Below are 27650 nucleotides of genomic sequence, written 5' to 3'. Positions count from 1 at the left end.
AGCTGCCTGCCTGCCTGGCAGCGTCTTGTGGAGGAGGTCCCAGGCGGTGGTTCCCTCCACGCTAATTTGGGCAGAAAAACCAGCCTGGGAGTGGAGCGTGTTAGGAGACTTAGGTCAGGCCTCCAGGGTGACTGCTGAGGACTTCACAGCGCCGGCCCCGCAGCCTTCCCCAGCAAGGACTCTTCCAAGGGAGGCTCCAGGGCGAAACTGCAGTGGTTAGCTAGTCTCTTCTCTTCAGGCCAGACTTAATCAAAACGGTAGCATTCCTTCTTCCTGCTTTTCAATTAGCACTGAAAATGTTAGAAAGACAGGGAGTGGGGCATAGCTTTAATTGAGCAGGAGAGTTCAAAGTACCTGCCCCCCCCGCTCCTGAGGGGGAGCTGGGGGCAGTGTTCCCTCCAAGGCCTGCACACATGTGTGCGTTCATAAGATTTTTGATGTCTGCTCAGTTAATTTTAGATCCTGCTCAAGCTGAATTAGGAAAGCCCCATTCTGAATGCGTAAAGGTGTGTAGACACTGCCTTGATACTGCTAACCAGAACAAAACTCATTCTGCACAGTGATGAAAAAAGTTAGAGGGACCACTGCCCTCCAGCTCCATCCCTCTCTATTTTCTTCATTATCTCCCTCACTCCCAGCGGCCACCGGGGAGAGGGGCGAACACAGGCCCCCTCCCCCTTACCAACACCCCTGGACAGGGATGATGTAAAAGCCAGAACAGAACTGGATGGTTGGATCGATCGCTTAAAAAAGCAAACTGGGATCCAAAGCGAAAGGGATGCGTTGGCATTACATGAGATCTATATGTTGGCATTGGAATGTTTATAATATTATACCCTTATCAACCTGTTTGCAGCTGGGAATGGCTCAGAGTGGCCTAGTGGGGATATTCCATAAATAAATTATTTGCCAAAAACAGTAGGATGTGTTCAACACACATTCAGACAATAGTTTAGGAATGAAACCCATACATTAGAAAAACATTATTAACCCATTTTCAGCCAAAATCAGAGCGGGGTGGAACAAACCCTTAAAATTGACAGTAAGGGAGATAGCACAAGCCAACACTAGGTAAGATACTCTGTGTATAAGTGTTTATGTATCAATGCCTGAAGCCTCTGAGCCAGGATGGGCGAGCTGGAGTGCTTGGTTGCTAATGAAAACGTAGATATAGTGGGCATAATGGAAACCTGGAGGAACGGTGAGAGCCAGTGGGACACAGTTACTCCTGGATACAAACTGTACAGAGGGGGCGGATTGGGGGTGGAGTAGCACTGTATATCAAAGAAGGGATAGAATAGAACAAGCTAGCAAACCTAGGAGGATCTCCACAGAATCATGATGGGTGACAATACAAGGAATGAAAGGAAATGTGTTCCTAGGGACGTACTATCACCTCCAGATCAAAATGCTGAAAGTGATCAGAGAAGTGTCAAAAAGAGACAGAGCTGTAATAAAGGGTGACATCAATTACACTCATGTAGACTAGGCAAATTCACGTGCGGTTATTGACAAAGAGGCCAAATTTCTAGACATGCTAAATAAATGACTATGCCTTAGAACAGTTGGTCGCAGAACCAACCAGAGAGAAGGGAACCTTGGGCTTAATGGTGTGTGGTGAGTGGTGCCCAGGACTTGGTGCAAGATGTCAGACTTATAGAACCACTGGGGAACAATGACCATAGTGTGATCCAGTTCAGCTTATATGCGAGTGGAGCATTGCCAATGCGTTGGATTTCAGAAAAGGAAACTTCTCAAAAATGAGGAGCCTGGTAGAAAGGAAGCTGAAAGGGAAAGCCAGGAGGATCAAATCACTGAAGAAAGCATGGAACTTATTTAAAACTACAATAATAGAAGCTCAGTTGGAATGTATATCAAGAAGGAAAAAAGGAGCCACCAAGTTCAGGAGGACGTCAGCATGGCTATAGTAGAGCCAGGGAAGCTGTAAAAGGGAAGAAGACTTCCTTCAGAAAATGGAAGTCCTGCCCAAATGAGGAGAACAGGAAGGAACATAAACTCTGGCAAAAGAAATACAAAAAGAGAGTTTGAGGAGCATATGGCTAGAAGTGTCATGGGGAATAACAAAAATGTCTTTAAATATATCAGAAGCAGAAAACCTGCCAGGGAGGTGGTTGGACCCTTAGTTAGATGATGAGGGCATGAAAGGGATTATTGAGGAGGATAAGGAGACTGCAGAGAAGCAGAATGAGTTCTTTGCATCTGACTTCACAGTGGAGGATACGGGCCATATCCCTGCTCTGGAACTGAGCTTCTCAAGCTTGGAGGCTGAAGAACTGTGGCAATTTGAGGTGACAAGAGAGGATGTTCTAAACTGTCTTGAAAAACTAAAGATTAACAAATCGCCAGGGTCAAATGGCACCCACCCAAGAGTTCTGAAGGAACTCAAATGTGAAATTGCATATCTCCTAGCAAAAATATGTAACTTGTCTCTACAATCAGGCTCTGTACCAAAGGACTGGAAAGTAGCTAATGTAACTCCCGATTTTCAAGAAGGGATCTGGGGGCAGCGGGGGGTGGGAGATCTGGGAAACTACAGGCTGGTTAGCTTAACTTCTGTGCCAGGTAAATTGATAGAAAGCATAAAGGACAAAATTGTTAAACATATAGAAGAACAGACCTTGCTGAAGGAGAACCAGCATGGCTTCTGCAAGAGCAAGTCCTGCCTCACTAACCTTTTGGAGTTCTTTGAGAGTGTCAACAGGCATGTGGATAAAAGTGATCCAGTTGACATAGTATACTTGGACTTCCAAAAAGCTTCTGACAAAGTTCCCCACCAAAGGCTCTTGAATAAACTTAGCAGTCATGGGATAAGGGGACCAATTCATGTGTGGATTGTTATCTGGTTGAAGGACGGGAAACAGAGGGTAAGAATAAATGGACAGTTTTCACAATAGAGGGAAGTAAGAAGTGAGTCCCCCAGCAATTTGTACTGGGACCCGTGCTCTTTAACTTATCCATAAATGATCTAGGAGTTGGGGTAAGCAGCAAAGTGGCCAGTTTTGAAGATGACACTAAACTATTTAGGGTAGTGAGATCCAAAAGATATTGTGATGAGTTCCAAAAGGATCTCTCCAAATTAGGTGAATGGGCAACAAAATGGCAAATACGGTTCAATGTAAACAAGCGTAAAGTGATGCGGATTGGGGCAAAAACCACCAACTTTACATATAAACTGATGGGGATCTGAGCTGCTGGTGCTTGACCAGGAGAGAGATCTTGGGGTCATGGTGGACAGCTCATTGAAAGTGTTGACTCAATGTGCAGAAGCTGTGAAAAAGGAAAATTCCATGCTAGGGACCATAGGAACGGGATTGAAAATAAAAATGCTAATATCATAATGCCCTTATACACATCTATGGTGCAGCCACATTTGGACATTGTAGAACTGAAAAAGGTGCAGAAGGGGACAAACAAGGTGATCAGGGGCCTGGTGCACCTTCCTTATGAGGCAAGGCTACAGCATCTGGGGCTTTTTAATTTGGAAAAGAGGCAACTTTTCAATTTGGAAAAGAGGCAACCTGGTTCTATCAACCGAGGTGATAGAGGTGTGTCACAACACTAGAACCAGGGATCATCCCATGAAACTGAAGGCCAGGGAATTTAGGACCACCAAAAGGAAGTACTTTTTTCTATGGAATTCTCTGCCACAGGATGTGGTGATGGCCACTAGCTTGGATGGCTTTAAAAGGGGCTTAGACAAATTCATGGAGGACAGGTCTATCAATGGCTACTAGTCTGGTGGCTATAGGCCACCTCCAGCCTCAGAGAAGATGCCTCTAAATAAGTAGCAGGGGAGCAACAATAAGACCTCACCTCTTGCCTGTGGGCTTCTTAGCGGCATCTGGTGGGCCACTGTGTGATGTAGGATGCTGGACTAGATAGGCTTTGGGCCTGATCCAGCTGGACTGTTGTTTTCTTAAATCAAACTGGATGCAAAAAACAGCAGGATTTGTTGGAGACACATGAGAACAACATTTTAGAACTTGAATATGTCCAATTCTATACTTTGATCAACCACAAGCTGGTCTAGAATGGACTGGAACACACACCTTGGCTAGTGTAATGAGTGGGATTTTGGATCCCTGGATAGGATTATGTGCTGTGGTGTTTCCCTAAATGTACCGTGTGTTCTATAGGATGCCAATTACGTTTGGCATCATATCAAAGCCAAGTCACTGGGAGAATTCACTCATAGTACTCTTGTACTGTACTTCTGAAATAAGATATTGATAGCAGATGGTTACCCTTTAGGAATATTTTTGGAAACAAATATTGAATTCTTTTGTGACTTTATTTCCTCCTTGTGTTCTGCTGCTTTCCCTGCATTAAACATGGCTGTAGAAGAAATGATTTCTGTCTGGACAGTGCAGTCTGTCTGTGCAGTTACTGTTATTGTTGTACAGGTATCATTTCTACTTGGAGTAGTACTGGTAATGTTGTAAAACATACAGAAACCCTATAGTTGCATGAGTTATTCTGTACCAGTATATCAAGTGTTGTGTGAGTGATCCACCATGACCAATTGATTTGTGAAGATGCCTGCATTTCTATAAATGCATTATTCCCACCTGTTCCTTTGTGATGTATGTATTTGGCTTGGTTTGATTTGTTAGAACCACTAGTTCTGATTTATTTATTTTTAACTGGTAAAAATGGGTTTTGGCTGGGAAAGTATTCATTAGAATTTACTAATGCATGGGATAATTTCCTAAATACTGTTCACATGTGTATATGTGAGCCAGCGTGGTATGGTGGTTAGAGTGCTGGACTAGGACCGGGGAGACCCGAGTTCAAATCCCCATTCAGCCATGATACTAGCTGGGTGACTCTGGGCCAGTCAGTTCTCTCTCAGCCTAACCTACTTCACAGGGTTGTTGTGAGGAGAAACGTAAGTATGTAGTACACTGCTCTGGTCTCCTTGGAGGAAGAGCAGGATATAAAATGTAAATAAATATAACACATCCTGCTGTTTTGACCAAATAAATTTTTAATGAAATGACAGTTCTGGGCCATTCCTGCCTGTTTCTGGTTGTCAAGGGGTTGATAAAAATATAAGACAGAGTTAAATTCTAAAACAGTGTTCTTGAGTGGCTCTAACACTCCTATTTTCTGTATCCATTGTGGTTTCTAAGGCGTCATCCTAGTCTGTTCTGTTTCAACTTGAGGTTGATAAAATGTTAAGCCGCATGCCACACTGAAGGGATGGGGTATAAGTAATTATTATTATGCTATTTACACACAGTCTAACAGATGTTATTGACTGGATTTGGTGCTTTAATTATCAGGCCCTTTCCAAGGGTCTAGGATAACTAAAGAAGAATTAAAGATATCGAAGTATTCATGCTGTTCCAAGTAGTGTGGCCTTCTGTAGTTGATGTGTTGTAATTTTATTGATGCCCAAGGTGTCGAGACGGTGTTCAAGTTCTTTTGGGACTGCACCAAGGGCACCAACAACTATTGGCAACACTACTGTTTTCTTTTTCCAGAGCCACTCAATTTCAATCTGAAGGTCCTTGTATTTAGTTATTTTCTCCAGTTGTTCTTCATTGACATGTCTATCCCCTGGGATTGCAATATCAATGATCAGAACCCGATTCTTTAATGATGATGATGATGATGATGATAATAAAAGTATAGTCTTTGACATATTTCAGTTCTAAAAGAGGTTAATAATTTTATACGGATGCATAGATTTCATTCCTAAGGTGTTTGCATGTGTATTTAACAAATCCCACTGTTTTTGGCAAAGAAGTTATGTTTGAAATGTCCACTCTGGGCTTTGAAGAGATTCATCGGTTCTAAAATATTGTTCTCAAGTATCTCTAACACATCCTGCTCATTTTGGGATCCAGTTTGATTTTTAACGGGTGGTTCTGGCCTGTTCCTGCTTTTACACCATCCCAGAAAGTCTTATCACTTACGACTGTTAGGAAAGGATCACTATATCTTGTATACGTTATGACTTTCCACTGAAATGTCATGACTTTACCCATATATTGCATGTTTCTCAACTTTTTCTCTGTGTCCTTGTGAATGGAAACTGATAACACTTTACACATTTGATGGGCTTTCATATATGACTTTTTAATATTAAAATAATTCCGTTAGTCATTAAGGTTTGTTTATTTTTTATTTTTTTTATTTATTGTTCAATTTTTGTACCACCATTCATAAAACATCCCAAGGTGGTTTATAAAAGTCACATTTCCAGAAGACTGGAAGAGTTCCAGAAGACTCTGTGATGCATGTGAGCCATGTAACTGTCCAGATTTGTCACCTCTGTTGAAAGCTGCTAATCTGATGCGGGATTCCCGTGCCTCTATCCAGGACAATATCAGCCCATTGAAGTTCCTGATGACCAAGCCGATAAACTGCTGTTAGCCAGCTGGGGGCTTCCTGAAGCAGTCCTGGAGAAATACCATGCTTTGGGAGTAGTTCATATGTTCCAATGGCAAGCAGAATGTCTGATGGTTGGACAAGTTCTGGAAGGAAAAAACTTGGTTTACTCAGGTATGCTAGCAGTTGATATGAATATATGACCAATATTTATATACTGCTTGTCAACAAAAGTTCCCAAAGGTTTAAAGTAAAGGTAAAGTGTGCCGTCGAGTCGGTTTCGATTCCTGGTGACCACAGAGCCCTGTGGTTGTCTTTGGTAGAATACAGGAGGGGTTTACTATTGCCTCCTCCCGTGCAGTATGAGATGATGCCTTTCAGCATCTTCCTATATCACTGCTGCCCAATATAGGTGTTTCCCAAAGTCTGGGAAAACATACCAGCGGGGATTCGAACCGGCAACCTCTGGCTTGGTAGTCAAGCCATTTCCCCGTTGCGCCATTAGGTGGCCACTCCAACCCCCCGCTGGCCCGCTGAGGCACTGTTGAAGCAGAAATACTTCTGTGCAAGTGGCAGCTTGTGCCGCTTGCACCTTTAAAACGCCACGCCACGGCGATGGGATGCATCCCTCGCATGCGCCGACGCCATTTACATGCCATTGCCGCAGCACAGCCTTTAAGACACTGTTTTCATGAAGAGATGATGCAACACAGGCTGTGGGGAAGAGCAAAAACATTGATCTCTTCCATCTGCTGCTCCCACATTCCTCCTGACCGCCTGTGCCAGGGCAGGTATACATATAGCTGATATATCGCCAGACCTCCTTTGGTTTGAGCCTTAGATGTTCCTTTCCTTATGATCTGAAAAATCCTTGGTTGGAAATTTGTCTATCTCCTGAAAAGTAATGTCTCTCTTTTAATACTTTCAGCTCCTACAAGTGCTGGGAAAACACTTGTGGCTGAATTACTCATACTGAAGAGAGTGTTAGAAACCCGCAAAAAAGCTTTGTTCATCCTGCCCTTTATCTCTGTGGCCAAAGAAAAGAAGTATTACTTGCAGGTAAGTAAGTTGAATACATGTAGTGTAGGATTGCAGTTCAGAAATCAGGTGAAATCTGATTTGGCAAAATCTTTAATGCTGGACATTTGGTAAGGTAAATAATTCAAATTTCTGAGAGAGAGGGTTTGAGAGGGTGTGTTAGGGTTTGTTTGTTTTTTGGAGAAACACCATACTGTTTGGTTTATGCACAATGGTTTTGAAGGTAGACCAATAAGGAGACATTCTAGCGGCTGGCATTTGACCAGTTAATTTTTTTAAAAAATCAAACCATAGTCTAACAACTTGACTGTCATAAATCATCATGGTCAAATAAGCCACAAAACAACAGAAATTTAGGCCAATTACAAGAACTGTCTTCTAAGAGACTCCAAGCAGCTTGACAGAGTACTAGCAAGAGCATATGGAGGCTCCTCCTTTCTATAGCACATGCAGCCTACTCGATGATAATTTTGATTCTTCGGTACTTATGGCCTGTACCACTGTAGTACACTGTTCCAGTTCTGAGATGTCTTCAGTTATATGTGGCTAGTAGAAGAGAGGTCATGTGGTTTAATTGGTAGTGGTTAGGAGTATTGGATTTGGATCCGCATGACCTGGATTCGAATCCTCCCTTGCTTATGAAGCTTGCTGGAGCCGAGTGCACTGGAAGTGCAGCACATTTTTGGTGATGCTGCCCTGACCCCTCCTCATCTTCAAGCTTGGGAAGAGTACTGGGTCTAGTCTATGTTGTCCAGCACCTCAGGAGTATAGTACAACACAGCTCCAGCTCCACCCGCACCAAGTTTGGAGCTGGTGATGAGTGAGATCAGGTCAGGGTGGTGAGATTGCTGAACTTTGAGGGCACTCCATATTCTTCAAACTCAGTGTAATGTTGAAGGCAAGACCTGTTTCCAGACAGACCTGGTCCTGGTGACCAGGTGACTTTGCTTAGCTACCAAGACCAGCTCAAATTGTTTGGACCACAACAATTATTAATCCACTTGTCCACATATAACTGTTGTGGCCTGAAAGAGAACAGACTTTAGTTAAAATTCCCTGCCTGATCACCTGGAAGCAGTTCTTGTTGTTGTCAAGGGGAGTGAGTGGTCTAGTGATGTGTTGGAAATTGTTTCATAGTGTAAGTACATCTCTAAAAACCCATGGAAAATGTATATACTGTGTCTCTGGCAAACAGGCTATATTTCAAGAAGTAGGTGTGCAAGTGGAAGGCTATATAGGCAGTATTTCCCCCTCTGTCTCGTTCTCTGCCCTGGATGTTGCTGTCTGTACTATTGAGAGAGCCAATGGCCTGATCAACAGACTCCTAGAGGAGAACATAATGGACTTGCTTGGTAAGACAGTAGAACAGCTGTTAAAAATGTTCGAGAAAAAGTGGTCTGCAGCATTGCCGTTTTCTTTCTGCATGATAGATATTTCCACAGCAAACTTGGGCAACATTTTGATAATTTGGTGTGAAAAACTATGTGCCTGCTTGTACATCCAGAAATATTTGAGTATGTCATTTCTGGGTAATTCATTTTCAAAGTGGGAGGGGGAAATTGCAAAAACATTGAAATGTAACATTTGCCTTGCATACTGAGATACTGGAATGCATGTTGTGAAGGAAAATTCTATTTTTAAATATAAGAATATCTTCTTGAGAGATGTAACTCTCTTAAAACTCAGGCCTTTTAAAAAGGTTTTTAAAATGTTTGTGGATTGTATTTATTAAAAGTTTTATTATTATGTATATATTCATGTATGCCCCACATAATTTAAAGATATCAAAGCAGATTACAATGCATGTAGTTTAGATTTCATTGGGGACAGGCTGTAGGGGGCTAGGAGCAAGCAAAGGGGCTAGGAGCTTCCAAATCTGTGCTTTAATGGTTTATGGGCACATTGTTAAAGCAATTAAAATTGCAACATGTAACTTGGGAGAAACACATTTTAAAAACAAGTTTCTCAACATTTAATGAATAAAATCAGTCATACAGTAGATGAAAGTGTTTCTAGAGCAGGCCTGCTCAACTTAGGCCCCCCAACTGTTTTTGGACTACAACTCCCATAATCCCCAGCCACAGTGGCCAATGGCCAGGGATTATGGGAGTTGTACACCAACATCAGCAGGAGGGCCAAAGTTGAGCAGCCCTGTTCTAGAGATGTGAAGCCCACTGGTTGCTAATCTGTGTGAAGAATCTTTAAGCATGCTGTAAATACAGCTAGTGATTTGATATTGTCAAGCTGCTGCTGTACATCCATCTTGTCCCTTTATCCAGGGCAGCACAGCTCCGGATATTCCGCAGATGTTGGACTAAACTCCCAACATTCCTGACTATTGACCACTCTGGCTAGGGATTATGGGAGTTGCATTTTGAAAACAGCTGGAGGGCCAAAGTTTTACAGCCTTTCTTTAGGCCTATAGAACCCTGTGTTCGTCTTTCTGGTCCAGCTCTGCTGTTTTGATGGTGGCAGAATGGTGAGAAGCCGTAATGATACCATCAAAGAGCTCTTCCTGACAGTGTATCAAAGGGTATGAGATGTCTCAGAGTACAAACCTGTTCAGTCTACATAGGTAGGCAAATGTATTAAGTTAATACACACATAATAATTCAGACCCATGGATCTTCTATCACAGAATCTTAGGTAGAGTTCCTTGCTCTGCTGCTGGAGATCCTCTAACTGGAAATGCTGAGCCTTCTGGCCAGTGCCAGACTAACAAAGTGCTGGTGCAGCAACACTAAGTACATGCTGTTGGAAGGGGGCAGTTCTCGTTGATGTCCCCTTAGGGCAGTAGTTCAACCTGGGTCCCTCCAGATGTTGTTGAACTACAACTTCCGTCATTCCCAGCTACAATTTATTGTGGCTGAGGGGGGATGGAAGTTGTAGTTCAGCAACATCTGGAGGAACCCAGGTTGGAGCCACTGCCTTAGGGGCATAAGTGTTTTTGGAAGTCACAGTCAACTTCAGAGGGAAGCGGAAATTGACGAATATCACCCCTCCCCATAGCACTCGCTTAGGAGCACTAGAGCAATGTTGTCTGAATATTGGCTGCTGTATATAAAGCATGCACTCTACAGTTCCACTATGTGCCTTTCCCTCAGTGTTGATATAGTTTAGAGACTGAAGTGATTAAACTTTTAATATGGGTTTCCCTTCACTCACCCATTTGAGGGATGTAAATGTGTCGATAGCTAATAATTATATTCTTCCAAACCCCTGTTATTGGTCTGACTTGGAAGAGAAGTTGCGCTTTTTCAAAGGAAGTTAAGTCTGAAGCTCTGGTGAACTTTATATTCATAGTTTCCCCCCCTCCCTCTCTTTACTAGGAATAATAGTTGTGGATGAGTTGCACATGTTGGGAGATTCTCAAAGAGGGTATCTCCTGGAACTCCTGTTGACAAAGGTTCGGTTTTTGACTGAAAGAATGAAAAACAAGTGAGTAGAATAAAAAGTCTTTGTCTCTCAAGGTCTGAAAAAAGCCTTTAAAATTAAGTGGAGTGGAGTGAAGGGAATCTCTAGTTCAAAAGTCTCCTTCATTACTTTCTGGACATGTTGCTTCCTTCAGTGCAGAGAACTTTCTATCAGGATTGATTCCCGTCTTCTGCATACAGGCTGCCTCATGCATACACACAGTGTTGTTGAAGGGCCAGTTTTACTTAAGATGGATAGCAGGGCTGTGCAAAGATTCAGCTTTGAAGCACTGAAGCCAAATCATCTGCGCATCACCCCAGCTCTGTGGGGAGGTGGTGGCTTGCAGCGCTCACCTTTGCATGGAACAATCCTCTGTGCATCATCAAGGAGATCCCTTAGAGCAGGGATTCTCAACGTTGGGTCCCCAGATGTTACTGGACTTCAACTCCCATAATCTCCAGCCTCAGTGGCCTTTGGCTGGGGATTATGGGAGTTGAAGTCCAATAACATCTGGGGACCCAACGTTGAGAATCCCTGCCTTAGAGGGATTTGGAACTGCAGGAAGCCCCACTGATGTTTTTCAAGGTGCATACTAAGGAATGGGAGCAGACCGAGCGTTGTTGGACTACAACTCCCACAATCCCCAAGCAAAAGCCATTGCAGCCGAGGATTCTGGGAGTTGTAGACCAACAACATCTGGGGACCCAAGGTTAAGAAACCCTGCAGTAAAGATTGGCTGAAGGTCATGGAGACTGACCAGCTGGCAATGCATAATGCTGGCTGGAGAATAGCACTGAATACCTCCAAGAAGTAAAGAGGTGGTAATCAGTGCGGAGCTTGCAGCCCAGTGGTGAGTTGCGTGGCTGGTGGCATGGCCGCTGACGGGCATGGGGCAGCATCACAGACTGACTGACGCAGGGGATAGCGTGTGGCTAGCGAGGCAGAGATGCCAACTGAACTTTGTGTGACACGCTGCCTGGAGCCACCCTGAAGACCTGGAATACCGCTTCTGAAAGGTTGTCAATTTGGACCAAAGTGGTGTTGAGTTCAGTATTTGGTATCGAACGGTAGAAAGCCAGGTGCTTCCCACAAGCAGTTGCCCACAAACAGGGCATGAAGACAACTGCCCACCCCCACATCAACAGCCGTGGATGGACACAGCACCCTTGTTTAGGCCCTTTTTAAAGCCATTGACCATCGCCACATCTTGAGGCATATGTTAAGTTCCTGATGTTAAATTATACCATGGTATGACTATTGTTGGTGGTACCATAATTCAGATTTTTTTCCCTCTTATAGGCAAACTAACAGGATCACACCTGTCTTGGATGGGATACAAATTGTAGGCATGAGTGCCACTCTTCCGAATCTGGATCTCTTGGCTTCCTGGCTAAATGCAGAGTTGTATCACACAGATTTTCGCCCAGTGCCCCTTGTGGAGCAACTGAAAATTGGCAGCAAGATTTATGACTCCTCAGTTAAAGTTGTTAGAGAAATTCAACCTATGTTGCACATGAAGGTAACTTGCTATTGTCAAGTACCAGACTGCTTAATATAATGCTCTTTGTGGTGCAGATTTTTAGATCAAACTCACCTGTGCCAACAGGTGAGTCACATTTTAAGAAGATCATATCACATAGTAGGTAGATAAACATCTTTTCCCATCCTCGGCTCTTGACTAACAATTTAAGAAGGTCTTAACTTCTGTCTAAGCTTATGTTTTCCCCCTGTTTCATATTTGGGCTCTGCAGAATGCAAGTTTTGAAAAGTGCAGACTACAGCACATTAATCTGCAATATTACTTTTATTTGTCTTTAGGAGGTTTCAAATAATGGATCTGAGAGATACAGATGGCATTAGATGTTCCTAGCTAATCTTGGCTTCAAACAAAATTTTGATGTATCAGTATTCTGTTACTGATGATCTAAGTAAATGGCAGGGGTAGAAGAAGCAAGTTGAGAAAACTGAAATTTTTACAGGAAGAGGAGAAACTTTATTATGTAATCAGAGGGATACAGGAAGTTTTTACCTACACCCATGAAAATGAGACAAGGAAATTTATACATTATACATTAAATACATTATACATTAAATACATTAAATACATTAAAGCATCAAGAGAGAAACAGACTCAGGAAAGAGAACTGAGGGAAGAAACTGTTGAAGAACCTTTTTGAGAGGGTCATAGAAGAATGAAAAGGTTAAGCAAAAGACAGAATCATACTAAAATGGATTGTATAAAGGGAAGATTTTTACCCTTCATACTTGCATTTAATGAAAGTGAAGGGATGAGTTACTATATTTCTATAGTGTTGCCAGTGGGCATGGTGCCTTCCAGAGTATTAACAAAAAGGAACATACCAATCTACAGTTCAACAGAGGAGAGGCAATAGAGGAAGGGGCAAAAGATGGAGACAGCTATAACCTGGGAATACTAGGTATTTGGTGACTTTTGGTAGAAAACCTTCATTTTTTAAAGACCAGGATGGATTGCGCTATCCCAAGAATAAAAGGAAATAAAACATCCTGTACTTTATGAGAAAATTTTATATTTCTGCAATTAAGAGTCTGGCATTTGGGTCATGACCTCCCTGCTTACCTATATTGGGTACAACAGGCAGGAGTCGGGTTGTGCTTTCCAAGAAGTGATCAGAGCAGGAGATCAGCCTGAAGCTATGAGAATGCGACATCCTGCCCTGTCACTTTATTTCATTCTCCAGTGCTGCTACCGCTTAGTATTTATATACCACTTTTCAACAAATGTTCCCAAAGTGGTTTACATAGAGAAATAAAAATGGCTCCCTATCCCCAAAGGGCTCAGAATCTAAAAAGAAACATAAGACAGGCACCAGCATCAGCCACTGGAGGGATACTGTGCTGGGGCTGGATAGGGTCAGTTGCTCTCCCCCTGCTCAATAAAGAGAATGTGCCCCTTTGCTCAGTTAGCAGGGGAATGCCCCATTCAGACAGCTGTAATGCACAGCTGTGGGGTAGGGACATGGTTTGCAGTAATGTTCCTCGCACCACATCGCATGGCTAGAGTCTTGGGCCACTTACTATTTGGGACAGGGTAAACATTTCAGCATCTGCTGATGCCAAGGCATTTTTATGCATCTGAATCTATGAATGGAGGTTGAAAAGGCCAAAAAAACATAGCTTTTCAGCCCTTATGTCAGATACTTTCTAAAATAATTTTTTGTTTCTCTGTAGGCAGATGAGGACCATGTGGTGAGTCTGTGTTATGAGACTGTTCAGGATGGACATTCTGTTCTTGTCTTCTGCCCATCTAAAAACTGGTGTGAGAAGTTAGCAGATATCATCGCCAGAGAGTTCCATAATCTTCAGCAACAGCGTTAGTCAACAGTGAGGGGTTGTGGAGGGAAAGGAACTCTGAAAAAGGCCATATAAAAATTACAAGATCCCTTTTTCCTTTCTGAAGGTCTTCAGAAAAAATCGAGCCTTTCACCAGTTGCCCTAAACACAGAGGGGATAGAAGAGTTGACGAATCAGCTGAAGCATTCTCCTACTGGTTTGGACTGTGTGCTTCAGCGAACTATAAAATGGGGTGTTGCTTTCCACCATGCAGGTATGCCTTTTTGTTTTTAATTTCATTGTATATCAGTCAATTTCTGTGGTCTGTTGTGATATTATCATGTATTGAAATGGGACCTTAATCCCCCTCTGGGGCACAGTGCCAATGAACAATTCTCTTGTGACTAAAGCAAAATAATACTTTATTCAAAATGCACAAGAGTTCTACAAGTTTATTTTAACACAATAACAGAATCCAACAGACTACAACCTACTTGCAGCTCACACAAACTGCTGCAAAATTAAAAGGTTTCCATATCAGCGGCAAGGTAGGCGAGGCAAGGTAGGTGACTGGAGCGACTGGAGGCAAGGTAGGCGACTGGAGCGCAAGTGGAGGAAAACTCGATTCGAATCTGACAGATTACGACATAGAGCACATTTAAAGATCTATGCTCAGGCGATACGTGCAGCAAAGAAGCGGTTCTTTTCTGCCCGTATTGCCTCTGCGAGTTCACGTCCAGCGGAGTTGTTCAGGGTTGTCAGGGGACTAGTATCTGCTCCCTCTCCCTTGAACCAGAATTTGGAAGTATCAGTTACCCGCTGTGGTGTGTTTAATGAATTTTTCGCAGACAAAATCTCTCGGATTCGGGCTGACCTAGATGGAGACTCCACAATTAATCTGATGTCTGAACTGGAGGTGTCCGACAACCCCTCTTATACGATTCGGCTGGATCAATTTCAGTTTGTGACTCCTGAGGATGTGGACAAGCTGCTTGGAGCGGTGAGGCCTACCACTTGTCCTCTTGACCCTTGTCCAACATGGCTTGTTCTATCTAGCAGGGAGGCTGTTGTAGGCGGCCTGGTAGAAATCATAAATGCTTCTCTGAGGGAGGGCAGGATGCCTCCTTGTCTTAAGGAGGCAATTATTAGACCTCTTCTAAAGAAGCCTGCATTAGATCCCTCAGAGTTGAGCAATTATAGGCCAGTTTCCAATCTCCCATGGCTGGGCAAGGTAATTGAGAGGGTGGTGGCCTCTCAGCTCCAGGCGGTCTTGGAGGAAACTGATTATCTAGACCCATTTCAAACTGGTTTTCGGGCGGGCTATGGGGTGGAGACTGCCTTGGTCGGCCTGATGGATGATCTCCAGTTGGCAATGGACAGAGGAAGTGTGACTCTGTTGATCCTCTTGGATCTCTCGGCGGCTTTCGATACTATCGACCATAGTATCCTTCTGGAACGTCTGAGGGGGTTGGGGGTGGGAGGCACTGTTTTTCAGTGGTTCCGCTCCTACCTCTCGGACAGATTCCAGATGGTGTCGATTGGAGATTGTTGCTCTTCAAAATCTGAGCTTAGGTATGGTGTTCCTCAAGGCTCCATACTCTCTCCAATGCTTTTTAACATCTACATGAAACTGCTGGGAGAGATCATCAGGGGATTTGGAGCTGGGTGTTACCAGTATGCTGATGACACCCAGATCTACTTCTCCATGTCAACTTCTTCAGGAGTTGGCATATCCTCCCTAAATGCCTGCCTGGAAGCAGTAATGGGCTGGATGAGGGAGAATAAACTGAAGCTGAATCCAGATAAGACGGAGGTACTTATTGTGCGGGGTCAGAACTCTAGAGACAATTTTGATCTGCCTGTTCTAGACGGGGTCACACTTCCCCAAAAGGAACAGGTTCGCAGTCTGGGAGTACTTCTGGATCAACGTCTCTCCTTGGTTTCTCAGGCTGAGGCGGTGGCCAGGAGTGCCTTCTATCAGCTTCGGCTGATACGCCAGCTGCACCCGTTTCTCGAGATCAGTGACCTCAAAACAGTGGTACATTTGTTGGTAACCTCCAGACTGGACTTCTGTAATGCGCTCTACGTGGGGCTGCCTTTGTACGTAGTCCGGAAACTTCAGTTGGTCCAGAATGCGGCAGCCAGGTTGGTCTCTGGGTCATCTCGGAGAGACCACATTACTCCTTTGTTGATGGAGTTACACTGGCTGCCAGTAGGTTTCCGGGCAAAATACAAAGTGTTAGTTATTACTTATAAAGCCCTAAACGGCTTAGGCCCCAGGTATCTAAGAGAGCGTCTTCTTCGCTATGAGCCCCACCGGCCACTGAGGTCACTTGAGGAGGTCCGTCTCCAGCTGCCACCAACTCGTTTGGTGGCTACACAGAGACGGGCCTTTTCAGCTGCTGCCCCGAGATTGTGGAATGCACTCCCTGCTGAGATATGATCCTCCCCATCTCTTGCAATTTTCAGAAAACACCTGAAAACACATCTCTTCAGCCAGGCTTTCTCAGCTTTTTAAAAATTCGTTTTTAAATTGTTTGATTGTTTAATTGTAGTTGTATGATGTTTTTAATTGTTAATCATTGTTATGTTTTATAATTTTTATTTTAATTATTAACTGATTTTAAGGTGTTTTAATGTAAACCGCCCTGAGCCTTTTGGAAGGGCGGTATAAAAGTTTTAATAATAATAATAATAATAATAATAATAATAATATCAGACATTTTTACAGTTAAAACAGGTTCCCTTAAAACTTCAAACTAGGAAGTCAACCCAAGCCTGAACACTGGTTTAGAGAGGGTTTTTTTTTTCTTTCAATAAACCAGAACCAGGCCTGATCTCTTGGTTGCCTTGAACCTGAATTGGAAATGGACAACTGGATTGAAACAATTCATTCAGTAACTGGGCACTCTGTTTGCAATTGTACGCTTTCATTTCATTTCATTTCATTTCATTGCTGTGCTTGGATGTGTTTTGAATGTATGGAGCCAGCGTGGTGTAGTGGCTAGAGTGCTGGACTAGGACCGGGGAGACCTGAGTTCAACTCCCCATTCAGCCATGAAACTAGCTGGGTGACTCTGGGCCAGTCACATCTCTCTCAGCCTAACCTACTTCACAGGGTTGTTGTGAAAGAGAAACTCAAGAATGTAGTATACCGCTCTGGGCTCCTTGGAGGAAGAGCGGGATATAAATGTAAAAATAATAACAATTATAATAATAATTATTATAATTATTATTATTATTAACAACCTTTAAGGGGTTTAAAAAAACCACACAGCTAACTTCCCATCCTGCCCCGTTAAATAGTTTGCATTGTTTTGTCTTACACTGCAAACAGAAAAGTTTGATATTATTCTGAATGTGATGTTTCTCCCTAGACTCCCAGAGAGCATTCCAACACATTTGGCAGGGCTCCTCCCCAGAATAGCAGGCAGGTTCCACTTTTGATTCTGCTTTTCCAGCAGGAGAGGCTATTCTGCTCTTCAAGACTGGCCCAGTCTACAGAGCAGCTTTTGCTTGAAGTGAAGACGACTTCAAAGGCCCTCCACTCAGAAGCCTTGAGACAAGCCGCATGCTGCTTTCCCTTAGACTCTGCTGCTACCTAGTGGCCAGCTACATTACTGAACCCATCTGGCAAGGCCATGAGGCAGAAATCACAGTAGCTCCATGAAACCTTTGCAGCCACCTATTCTTATTCTTCCTTGATCCTCTCTATAGGTCATGTAGAGGACAAAGGCTTGACACAGCACAAATGTGAAAAGAATGCACTCCCAGGAGCATGGGCACTAGTCCTAACTGCCTCCCCTTCATATAGGGTAGGCAGGGGGTGATGGCACAGGCATCCACGGTGCCACAGTGGAGGAGAGTGGCATTCTCCTGGGGGAAGACATTCACATGCCAACCCCACAGGGCTACATTTTGTGCCCAACAGTGGCGCAACAGTGATGAATATCCCATTCCGACTAGCCCTATCCCACTCATTCCCTGATTTGTTTTCTTTCTTGGTACTGGGCCTATCCTTAGCTTTTGCTATGGGTCAAGGCCTGAAAATATCAAGGGTCACTTTTCCAAATATGGGGAAACCCTGTAGCATACTTATCCTGTGATTCCTCTTCCTCCTCTTCTACACCTTGTCTCTCCTGAGTTATGGTAACACCCCACCCTGAGTTATGGTAGCAGCTCTGATTTGAAGAAAGGGCAAACATGTATGCTGGCCCTGCAGATGCCTCAAGGCATCCAAACCCAAAGAGGGGGTGCAGCTGCGCACGCACCCACTTCTCCAAAATGGTCTGGTGTTTCTGTCGCTTTGGACACTAAAGAGGATGGTGAATTTTCTCAGGACAGGCTTGAACAAGCTTGTGCCCTTCAGGAGAGGCTTTCCCAGACAGATTACCTCTCACCTTGCTAGTCTAAACATGCCACAGCTCACAAAAGAGGTGACTAAGTTGCTAGAGCAGGTGGCTGCCCTTCCACCCAAGGTGGACACAGGCAGTTTTCTTCCAGAGATCTTCCAAACCCCTCACAGTTCTCTTTTCCATTTTTTTTTTTTAACTGGGTCTTGTAAGCAGATTGAGTCAACCCTTCCAAACCTTGTCCGATTTGTTGCTGAGCTCATAAACTATTTCCTCCCAGTAGGTGCCTGTGATGATACTGACTTCCTTGGCCATTATTTCTGTGGATGTGGAAGGGAGGCCTAGAGATTCATGGGTCAAGAGGGTGTAAGCTGCACTGCATAGGGACTTTGAAACCTTGGATGCTGCTGCCCTTTGAGCGTCTGTCATTAAGTTGGTTTTCTTTTGAGTGGTCTACGTCTGGGTGGAGGAGACTGCTTTGGGAGACCACACCAAGGGCAGTCACATTTGGCTTAAGAAAAATTGCTGATCTGTGACCACTGGTGGAGTCAGCTGAATGGTGTCCCATGCCCTGCCCTGCCTCTGCCAGTGACATGTGCACGTCACGTCACTCACATGGCATGCCCGGGCTCTGGAAAGCCCTGAGCAAGCTCTCCCAATCTCATTTCCAGCCGGTGTTTGCTGCTTGGGTGTGTTTATTTTCCTTCCTCTCCCTCCAGCAAAAGAGAGGAAGGGAAATAAATGCTTCCAGGTAGCAAACACTCACTGGAAATGGGATTGGGAGGACTGGGGTGGGCCTTCTGGCAATCGGGCCATGCCCCCTTTGCATGTGATGTCCTGTGCAACGGGGCTCTGGTGGCCTTTTTCATTGGCGGCCTGGGTTCTTTGAATCCTGCCTCTCAATGGTGGCTCTGCCCCATCTATGTCTGTTAGTGCCCTGGCTAGATAGAACATCTGGTTGCCTAACTGTGACATGGTTCTGGGTTTACAGGGTAGATTAGCCAACTCTCCTTGGTCTGGATCTAAGCTCTTCAGGGAGCCTCCAGCTGTAGTCCTTGTTGAAGCCAGAGATAAGAAGGGTTTGCCTTTTATCAGATTGGATGAACATCACCACAAGCCTCAGTGGCCTTTTTGACCCACTCAACAGCTGCTCACGATTCACAGTTCAGGAGGTTATATTGTATGTACAGCAAGTGAAGAAGATGCATTAAGGGTCATCTCAGGTGTCCATCTTATTCCTCGCCCTTCCTTTGCCAAGCCCCATCCCAAAAGCTAACCCTCAGCCTGACCTCAGGCAATGGGAGCTGGAGGTAGTTTTCATGGGCTGGCCCCTGTTTGTTTTGCTTTTTGCCTGTTTCTTGGGAACAACTATTTGGCTTGTAACTGTCCTGAGTTGTGGGATCCACTCAAATATCAGGTCTTCGTCAGGCTGATAAAGCACCTGTTGGTCATTTGGGTAGTATAGCTTGTTTCTCTATATTGTTCCCAAGTGGGATGAAGATGTGTAGGTGATGCTGGATCTTAAAACGAATAAACAGATTTCTGAAGGGAAGATGCTTCTGGGAGTCTAGGGAGAAAAGGACATTTCTTTTCATAAATTTCTGTTCTCATAGACTCCCAGAGGGCATTCCACCTCATACCCATGTTCTTGTTTGTTGATGGTTGTTTTTTAGGCTTCTGCCTGTCATAAAAGTGGAGGTAGTAACAAGGACCTCTAGAAGATTCCTTATTCCCTGTCATTTTTGTGTTCCCTTATGTTTTTTATAGGGAATGGAGCCATATTTTCATCACTGGTGTTATGTAGTTGTGTTTGTACTGGTTGTGTGGGGTTGTGGGGTGCCTTTGCTCTTCCGCTTCAGTCAGGGAGAGCAGGGTAGCTTCTCTCCCTGGAGAAGCAAAACTGAAAGTGGGACCTGTCTGCTGTTCCGGGGGGTGGAGGGAGGAGCCATCCCAAAGGTTTGGGAATGCCCTCTGGGAGTCTACAAGAACAGGAATTCATGGTAAGATATTTCTTTTTCTAACTCATTCAAAGTGACTCAACTGGTTGCCAAACCACTTCTTAAAGTTGGTGTCAGGACCGGAACTGAACCCAGAGAATTACATACTTATGAATCAGCTGGAACCCAAAGTCTCAATAGCACCCTGGTTTAAACAGTCCCAGGAAAAGGTTCCTAAAAAATTATTGGAATGTAGAGAAGACAAGGCTGGCAAAGGCCAGTTGTCTTACCAAGCCAACTTGGTAATGAGTGTTGCATTCCCTTTCTTGTCAAGTGGTGGAATGATGTGATTGTCTTGGTCATCTGACAGTGGTTGACATTAGATCTCATCACTGAGATGGTTGCTCTGGATTGGGGGTTTCATAAAATCTTGATTTTGTCAATTTAATGCATTTTACAGGGCCTCAGGAATAGACCTTAACTTGTGTCACCTGGTCTTGTGTGTTTAGCTTCTTGTCACCCTTTGGTCATGTTTTCCTATTATTTCTCTTAAGTGTTGTTTTTCAATCTTAAACCACTTGGTTATAGAGTTTGACTGTAGTTTCAAGAAACTAATCTTATTCTTAATTTTTCTTTTTATTCTAATAATACAAGCTCACATAAAATATAAATGTTAGAGTATTTCTTGGTTTTATAATGTTAATATATTTCCATGCTTAATCAGTAATTAATAAAGAAGCAGGGCCCCTAAGTCATCTCCCTTTTGTATCGTGGAAGCTTGAAAGTACTGGGGCTTGGCAAAGATAATCTTAGTTTAGAATTCCTTTCTGCTAAGAGCGACATTATTTCGCTCTATTGTGTGGAAAATTTCCATTCTCCTCAGAGGATAATGTAATGTATTCCTCTACTGAGAAGGGGGTTAGCCCCTTCCAACTCAAAATTCTTTGATGCTATGAGTATGTTAAAATTCCACTGTGCATGTTTGAGTTCAATATAATTAATGACAAATGAAATTGGGCTACTTAAGCTCATAGTTATTCACTTATTTTAGAGACCTATATCAAGATATTCTTTCACAACGCTGAAATTAATTTTATACAATACCCACTAGATGTCACCGTGTTACCTTGTGACAGATATTCCTCCGTAATTTCTAATGTAAAAGGATTCCTGCCCAAGATAAACTAAAACTACCAAAGTTCTATTATTCAAGTTGTAACAATTATTACCATTATACTTTGGTCCCCCACTTTTCTTTATATTAACCAAATTTTATATTCTGAAAAGCCTATGTTTTAAATGGTGCTGAGTTCCCACAAATTGTGCCAAACAATACTGATGGAAACACGCAAGAGCATAAGTATAGCCCTGCTGGATCAGGCCCTAGGCCTGTCTAGTTCAGCATTCTGATCCCCACCAGATGCCTCTGAGAAGCTCACAGGCAAAAGGTGAGGACATACCTTCTCTCTTGCTGTTGCTCCCCGGGAAATTGGTATTTAGAGGCATCTGGTGGGGCAGTGGTAAAACTGCCGCCCTGTAACCAGAAGGTTAGAAGTTCGATCCTGACCAGGGGCTCAAGGTTGACTCAGCCTTCCATCCTTCTGAGGTCGGTAAAATGAGTACCCAGAATGTTGGGGGGCAATATGCTAAATCATTGTAAACCGCTTAGAGAGCTTCCAGCTATAGAGCAGTATATAAATGTAAGTGCTATTGCTATTGCTATCTTGCCACTGAGGCTGGAGGTGGCCTATAGCCAACAGACAGTGATGGCTATGGTCACGTGATGGGCCTTAAAAACAGGGTGCTTGGCTCATGGCTGACAGCCACTCATTGTTTTACATAATAAATAAAATATTACTTAGTCACAAGTCTTCACCCTGACCTGCTTCTAAAGTTCACAGTGACTTCCATGCAGGTAGGAAAGAGCCCTATGTTAGGCTCCTTGGCCTATATGTTAGGCTAAGGGGGCAATTGCAGCCTGCAGCTGTACAGCAGTTACACACTCTTCCAACATACAATCTAACTGAAGAGAAAACTGTAAGAAGTGGGTGAGTAGGAGGTTGGTTATGAATGTGCTTTATGTTTAAATTGGCCAGAATTTAGACTAATGGCAGTTTGCTTTGCTGACTTCTTTTCCTGGTCTACAATAGTTGACCCCAGCTGGGCCTGGGCTCCTCCTCCCTACGGAGGTCAGGAGAACCTACAGCCCTGTGAGCTGGAGATGATCTCCCTGGATCAAAGAGTTCTGTTAACTTCTTTGTGCTACCATTGTTGGATAGTATTGCTATTGAATAATGTATTTTAATCTTTACTGAATACCAGGCCTTACATTTGATGAACGAGACAAAATTGAATCAGCCTTTCGTCAAGGAGTACTCCGAGTCCTAGCAGCAACCTCTACACTTTCTTCTGGGGTGAACCTGCCTGCACGCCGGGTAATTATCCGGACTCCTGTGTTCGGCAGCAGATCACTGGATGTCTTAACGTATAAGCAGATGGTTGGAAGGGCTGGAAGGAAAGGAATAGACACCATAGGTGAGTGCAATTAGAGGCCTGATCACTAGTTCTATTTACATTTTTATTTTTATTTTAAGTTTTATTTAAAACAAGAAATGTAGCATCTAATTAAAAGCCATAAAGACCAACACATTTATTGTGGTACTGACTTTTATATGCAAATACCTGCTTTATCTTATTTATCTGCATAAAGTGGTCCAGAAAGTTAATATATGCAGATAAGTATCTAAATTGGGAAACAATTTTATGTTTAACCCAAAGTCTAAAAAGTCTAAGAAAATGGGTGAGAGAGCAATAGTTGTGCTGCGGTTCTGTCGCAACAAAAAGGTACCACCCAAGCGATCAAGATTCCAAGGAAATAAGTAATAGGCACAAATCATTGCATTTATTGACAATACAGGCAAACCTTGCCATTTGTGGATCCTACATCTGCGGTTTTGGGTATCCGTGGTCAGGTAATTGACACCCAACCTTGGCATATGCAGGGGACGGGGAGGTTCACAAAGAGCTGATTCTGCATATCTGCAGGTTCGGGGTGGCTGAGAATGACCTCTGAGGTCCGTTCCGGCCACCATTTTGTAAAAAGGATCTATTTTGTGGCTCATTTGGTTAAATTTTTTTTTTAACTCACGATTTTTCATGAAAAAACACCAGATTTGGAGTTTGAGGGGGGGCATTGCTGGACACCTGGAGTTTCGCAGAGCACAGTAGGGCACTTTTTTTGCAGCTTTTCAGGCCCTTTTTTGTCGTCTTCTGCCAATTTCAGAGCCTCCAGGAACCTAATTCCCCTGAGTCCCATTTACTCAATTAGTCGGTATCTGCTGTTCCGTTATCTGCGGTTGTAGTGGAGAATGGAACCCCCTCGGATACTTGGGTTCACCTGTACTTGCATTTTTCTCTCACAAACAACATCAGCAATTTCTCGTGGACTTTTTAGACAAACTGGAAGGGTTTGAACATGGGGCAGTGATTCTTGGAGGGGATTTAAATCATGTTCTAGAGCCTAAGCTAGACAGAAGTGTTTGCTCAACCCTCTGGAACAACATATGTGCATCTTTAAAGGAGATAATTAAGAAGCATGACTTGTGTGAAGTTTAGAGGGAGCACAACACACATGGATTAGAAACTATTCCTTTTAATCTAATGCAGTGGTTCTTAATGTGGGGGTCCGCCTGATGTTGCTGAACTAAAACTCCCAGCATCCCCAGGCACAATAAACTGTGGCTGGGGACGATGAAGATTCAGCAATTTCTAGAATGGTTGCTAAGTACTGTTATGTCTTCTTTAGAATAAGAGTTTTAAAGTTATGAGTGTATTTTAAAATTTCCATTTTGGGGTATTGGTTTATACTATGTTTTAATTTTAAGGATTTTATGTTATGTCATTTACTACTGTATACCCCTCTTTTGGTCACTGACCGTAAATAAAGAATGTATGTATGTGGCTGGGGATGCTTGGAGTTGTAGTCCATTTATTGAATATGTCAGTGGGGGATGGTCAGTTGGTAATCATCCATTCGAATCAAATTTTGGAATAATGTTCTTCCTTTAATTTTGTTTTCAATTGTACCTGCATGCTCAACAGCTGACCATCTTTTCTTAACATTGGACTTGGGGATCTCAAAAGGCTCTCAATTTCTGGCTTATATTTGGAGTTTTCTTGTTTGTTCTTTTCTATTGTTACACATTTTCACACACATGCTATATTGCTGGAAAAAAAATAGAGGGAACATTACTGGTGACCCCAGTCTGCTGGTTAGAGCAGCTACTTTGCTTTGTGCAGTAATTTTACTTAGCTTGTCTTTTGGACCTTTCTAACATTGATTTGATTAATAATAAAACGGCTTATTAACTAGATACACATTGTGTTCTTTGTGTGCAATGCAAAATGTCCCTGTCTTGATTGAAAATTGTGTGTTTTGATTTCAGGTGAGAGCATTCTAGTATGTAAGCTCTCTGAGAAATCAAAAGGGATTGCTCTGCTACAGGGTAGTCTCAAGCCTGTGTGCAGCTGTTTGCTCAGCCAGGAAGGGGAAGGTTTTACTTCCAGTATGATTCGGGCAATCCTTGAGGTATGTAATACATATTAAGGAAATAAAATTTTGCATATATTAATACATGTATTGCTGATGAGCATTTGGATTGTTTGAGTGAGACTGTTGAGTATGTCTGTAGAAATGTTTCCTCCTCTGCCTTGAACAGAAATCTGCCAGTTTGATTCTAGCCTGCTTCATGAACTCAACCAGCTGAGCATCCCCTCTGGATGGTAAAGGAGTTGCCAAATACTCACCCATTGTGTTTATAATGTAATGTAGGTAATGTGGTTCCTCCACACAGGTGCCTAATTCAGGTGGTCCTTCATTGTTGGTCAAGGGCAGGAGTTAAGTTATGTGAATCAAGCATATGGGCCTATGTATAGAGTACTGAGGTCAACCGGAGTGCATACTTGTTGTGGGGAAGGCTACTCCCCTGCCACACACAGATCCTGTCCTGAGTGTGTGAATTGGCCTTTCATCTTCACTTTTTTGTTTGCTGCAATAATTATTGTTTGCAACAGATGTCTCAATGTAGAAAGTACCATATTTCTCACACATCTATAATTCTGGATAAAATGAGCTAACAGATGAAAAATGTCTTGATATTATGTCGATAATAGCTCATCAGAAACTTGTTCTTAAAGTTAGAAGGGGTTATTCTTGCAGATCATATATTTAGCTTCTGTGGGCTAAATTAGGCAGCTGAGTGTGTTTGAATAAATGTATGCTGCATGTATGTTCAAAATTTGTATCGGTGATAAAAATCAGTTGATGCAAATGAATTAATGGACCTGTTTCATATATCTATCCTAACTGTCTGCAAGGCATATATTATGTATCCCATCAGATTGTTTCCTTCAACTTCTTCAGGCATTCCTATGAATTTGAGATTGTTTTCAAAACTCATATAGACATACCCATGGCTAATTCCATGTGTGGCAGCTCTTGTGAGAGTTCGCAAGCAGCTGCCGGATAGCAACGGGCACGGGCGGGAAGGAAGAAAATGGTGGCAGTGGTGGCCAGGCTGGCAGGAAAAAAGACGGCGGCAGGCAGCGGTGGGTGGCTGGGCAGAGAAAACGGCAGGCAGGTGGGGGTGCCAGCAGCAGTGGTGAACAAGAGGCCCACTTGCTGGCCAAAAGGAAGGATGGCCCACATTGGAGAACGGTGAGTAGGTAGCGGAGAAGGTGGCGCAGCCTCCCTCTCTGGGCCCGCCTCCTGGCCAAATGGCAGGTCAGTAAGCAGGCGGGCGAGGGGAGAAAGCAGGGGGGTGGGGGGGAGAGAACAAGGGAGAACTAGAGGCACAAATGCTCTGTGCCTGGTTCAGGTAGTTTATAGTTAAAGTACTTCCACATTTTTAATCTCTACCCCCAAAACACACACCAAATTATAAATAATAAAAACCTTTAAAAATGGCAGAGTTAAAATGTGATTGAGATACTAACCAACATACAACCAGAAACATTCTATAGAATAAAAGAACTCAGATTTCCAACAGACAGTTTTGAAAGAACCAATCATCATCATCATCATCATCATCAGTGCAATTTTGCACACTTACCTAAGAGTAAGCTCCAAAGGATACAGTGAGATTTATTTCTGAGTAAACATGCATAGAGTGAGGCTTTAAGTTTATATTAAATGGGAGAGACCCACCAAGATGAATGTATTTTTTTAAAAATAAATGGGTCATGTTGAAATCTTGAAGTCATTTGTCACTTCTGAAAGTACCAAAATGCCCAGGTTTTCAGGCCTTTCCTAATCTATGGGGTGCAGAAGAGGAGACACTTTTAAAGCTTGTCCTATCATTGGAGAACATAGAACCTGCAATATTGAATCTCAAGTTATGTGACACATATGAAATTATTATATAGGAATAAAGAGAGATGATATACAGGTGAAACTCGGAAAATTAGAATATCGTGCAAAAGTCCATTAATTTCAGTAATGCAAATTAAAAGGTGAAACTGATATATGAGACAGACGCATTACATGCAAAGCGAGATAAGTCAAGCCTTAATTTGTTATAATTGTGATGATCATGGCGTACAGCTCATGAAAACCCCAAATCTCCAATCTCAGAAAATTAGAATATTACATGGAACCAATAAGACAAGGATTGAAGAATAGAACAATATCGGACCTCTGAAAAGTATACAGTGTACTGTGCTTTATTGGCCAGCAAACTCACCTGACCTGACCCCATAGAGAATCTATGGGGCATTGCCAAGAGAAGGATGAGAGACAGGAGACCAAACAATGCAGAATTGCTGAAGGCCGCTAATGAAGCATCCTGGTCTTCCATAATACCTCATCAGTGCCACAGGCTGATAGCATCCATGCCACGCCGCATTGAGGCAGTAATTGCTGCAAAAGGGGCCCAAACCAAGTACTGAATACATATGCATGCTTATACTTTTCAGAGGTCTGATATTGTTCTATTCTTCAATCCTTGTCTTCTTGGTTCCATGTAATATTCTAATTTTCTGGGATTGTGGATTTGGGGTTTTCATGAGCTGTACGCCATGATCATCACAATTATAACAAATTAAGGCTTGACTTATCTCACTTTGCATGTAATGTGTCTGTCTCATATATCAGTTTCACCTTTTAATTTGCATTACTGAAATTAATGGACTTTTGCACGATATTCTAATTTTCTGAGTTTCACCTGTAGATATTTGTCACTCA

The 27650-nt window shown here is 43.0% G+C and overlaps 1 protein-coding gene across 13 annotated transcripts in view; it reads left to right on the top strand.

The window, feature by feature from the left end:
• POLQ (DNA polymerase theta) overlaps positions 1 to 27650 on the top strand; it is an 86833-nt gene that overhangs the window by 369 nt on the left and 58814 nt on the right. For 12 of the 13 annotated variants that reach the window (XR_008317679.1, XR_008317677.1, XR_008317678.1 and 9 more), the window contains exons 2-10: positions 6349 to 6531; positions 7286 to 7416; positions 8591 to 8747; positions 10725 to 10833; positions 12109 to 12328; positions 14020 to 14161; positions 14249 to 14395; positions 22733 to 22945; positions 24856 to 24998. Coding sequence is in view for 8 of the 13 variants with exons in the window: in XM_053302758.1 (XP_053158733.1) it covers positions 6349 to 6531; positions 7286 to 7416; positions 8591 to 8747; positions 10725 to 10833; positions 12109 to 12328; positions 14020 to 14161; positions 14249 to 14395; positions 22733 to 22945; positions 24856 to 24998 (1445 nt within the window). In the remaining 5 variants the exon portion in view is untranslated. Of the gene's footprint in view, positions 1 to 6348; positions 6532 to 7285; positions 7417 to 8590; positions 8748 to 10724; positions 10834 to 12108; positions 12329 to 14019; positions 14162 to 14248; positions 14396 to 22732; positions 22946 to 24855; positions 24999 to 27650 lie in introns of those variants that run through there. The other variant, XM_053302762.1, reaches the window with a different exon arrangement.

This window comes from Hemicordylus capensis, chromosome 2, assembly GCF_027244095.1.
Source record: "Hemicordylus capensis ecotype Gifberg chromosome 2, rHemCap1.1.pri, whole genome shotgun sequence".
In the NCBI taxonomy this organism is placed as follows: domain Eukaryota; kingdom Metazoa; phylum Chordata; class Lepidosauria; order Squamata; family Cordylidae; genus Hemicordylus; species Hemicordylus capensis.
The sequence above is the reverse complement of the archived record's forward strand: the minus strand, read 5'-3'. Positions and strand labels throughout refer to the sequence as shown.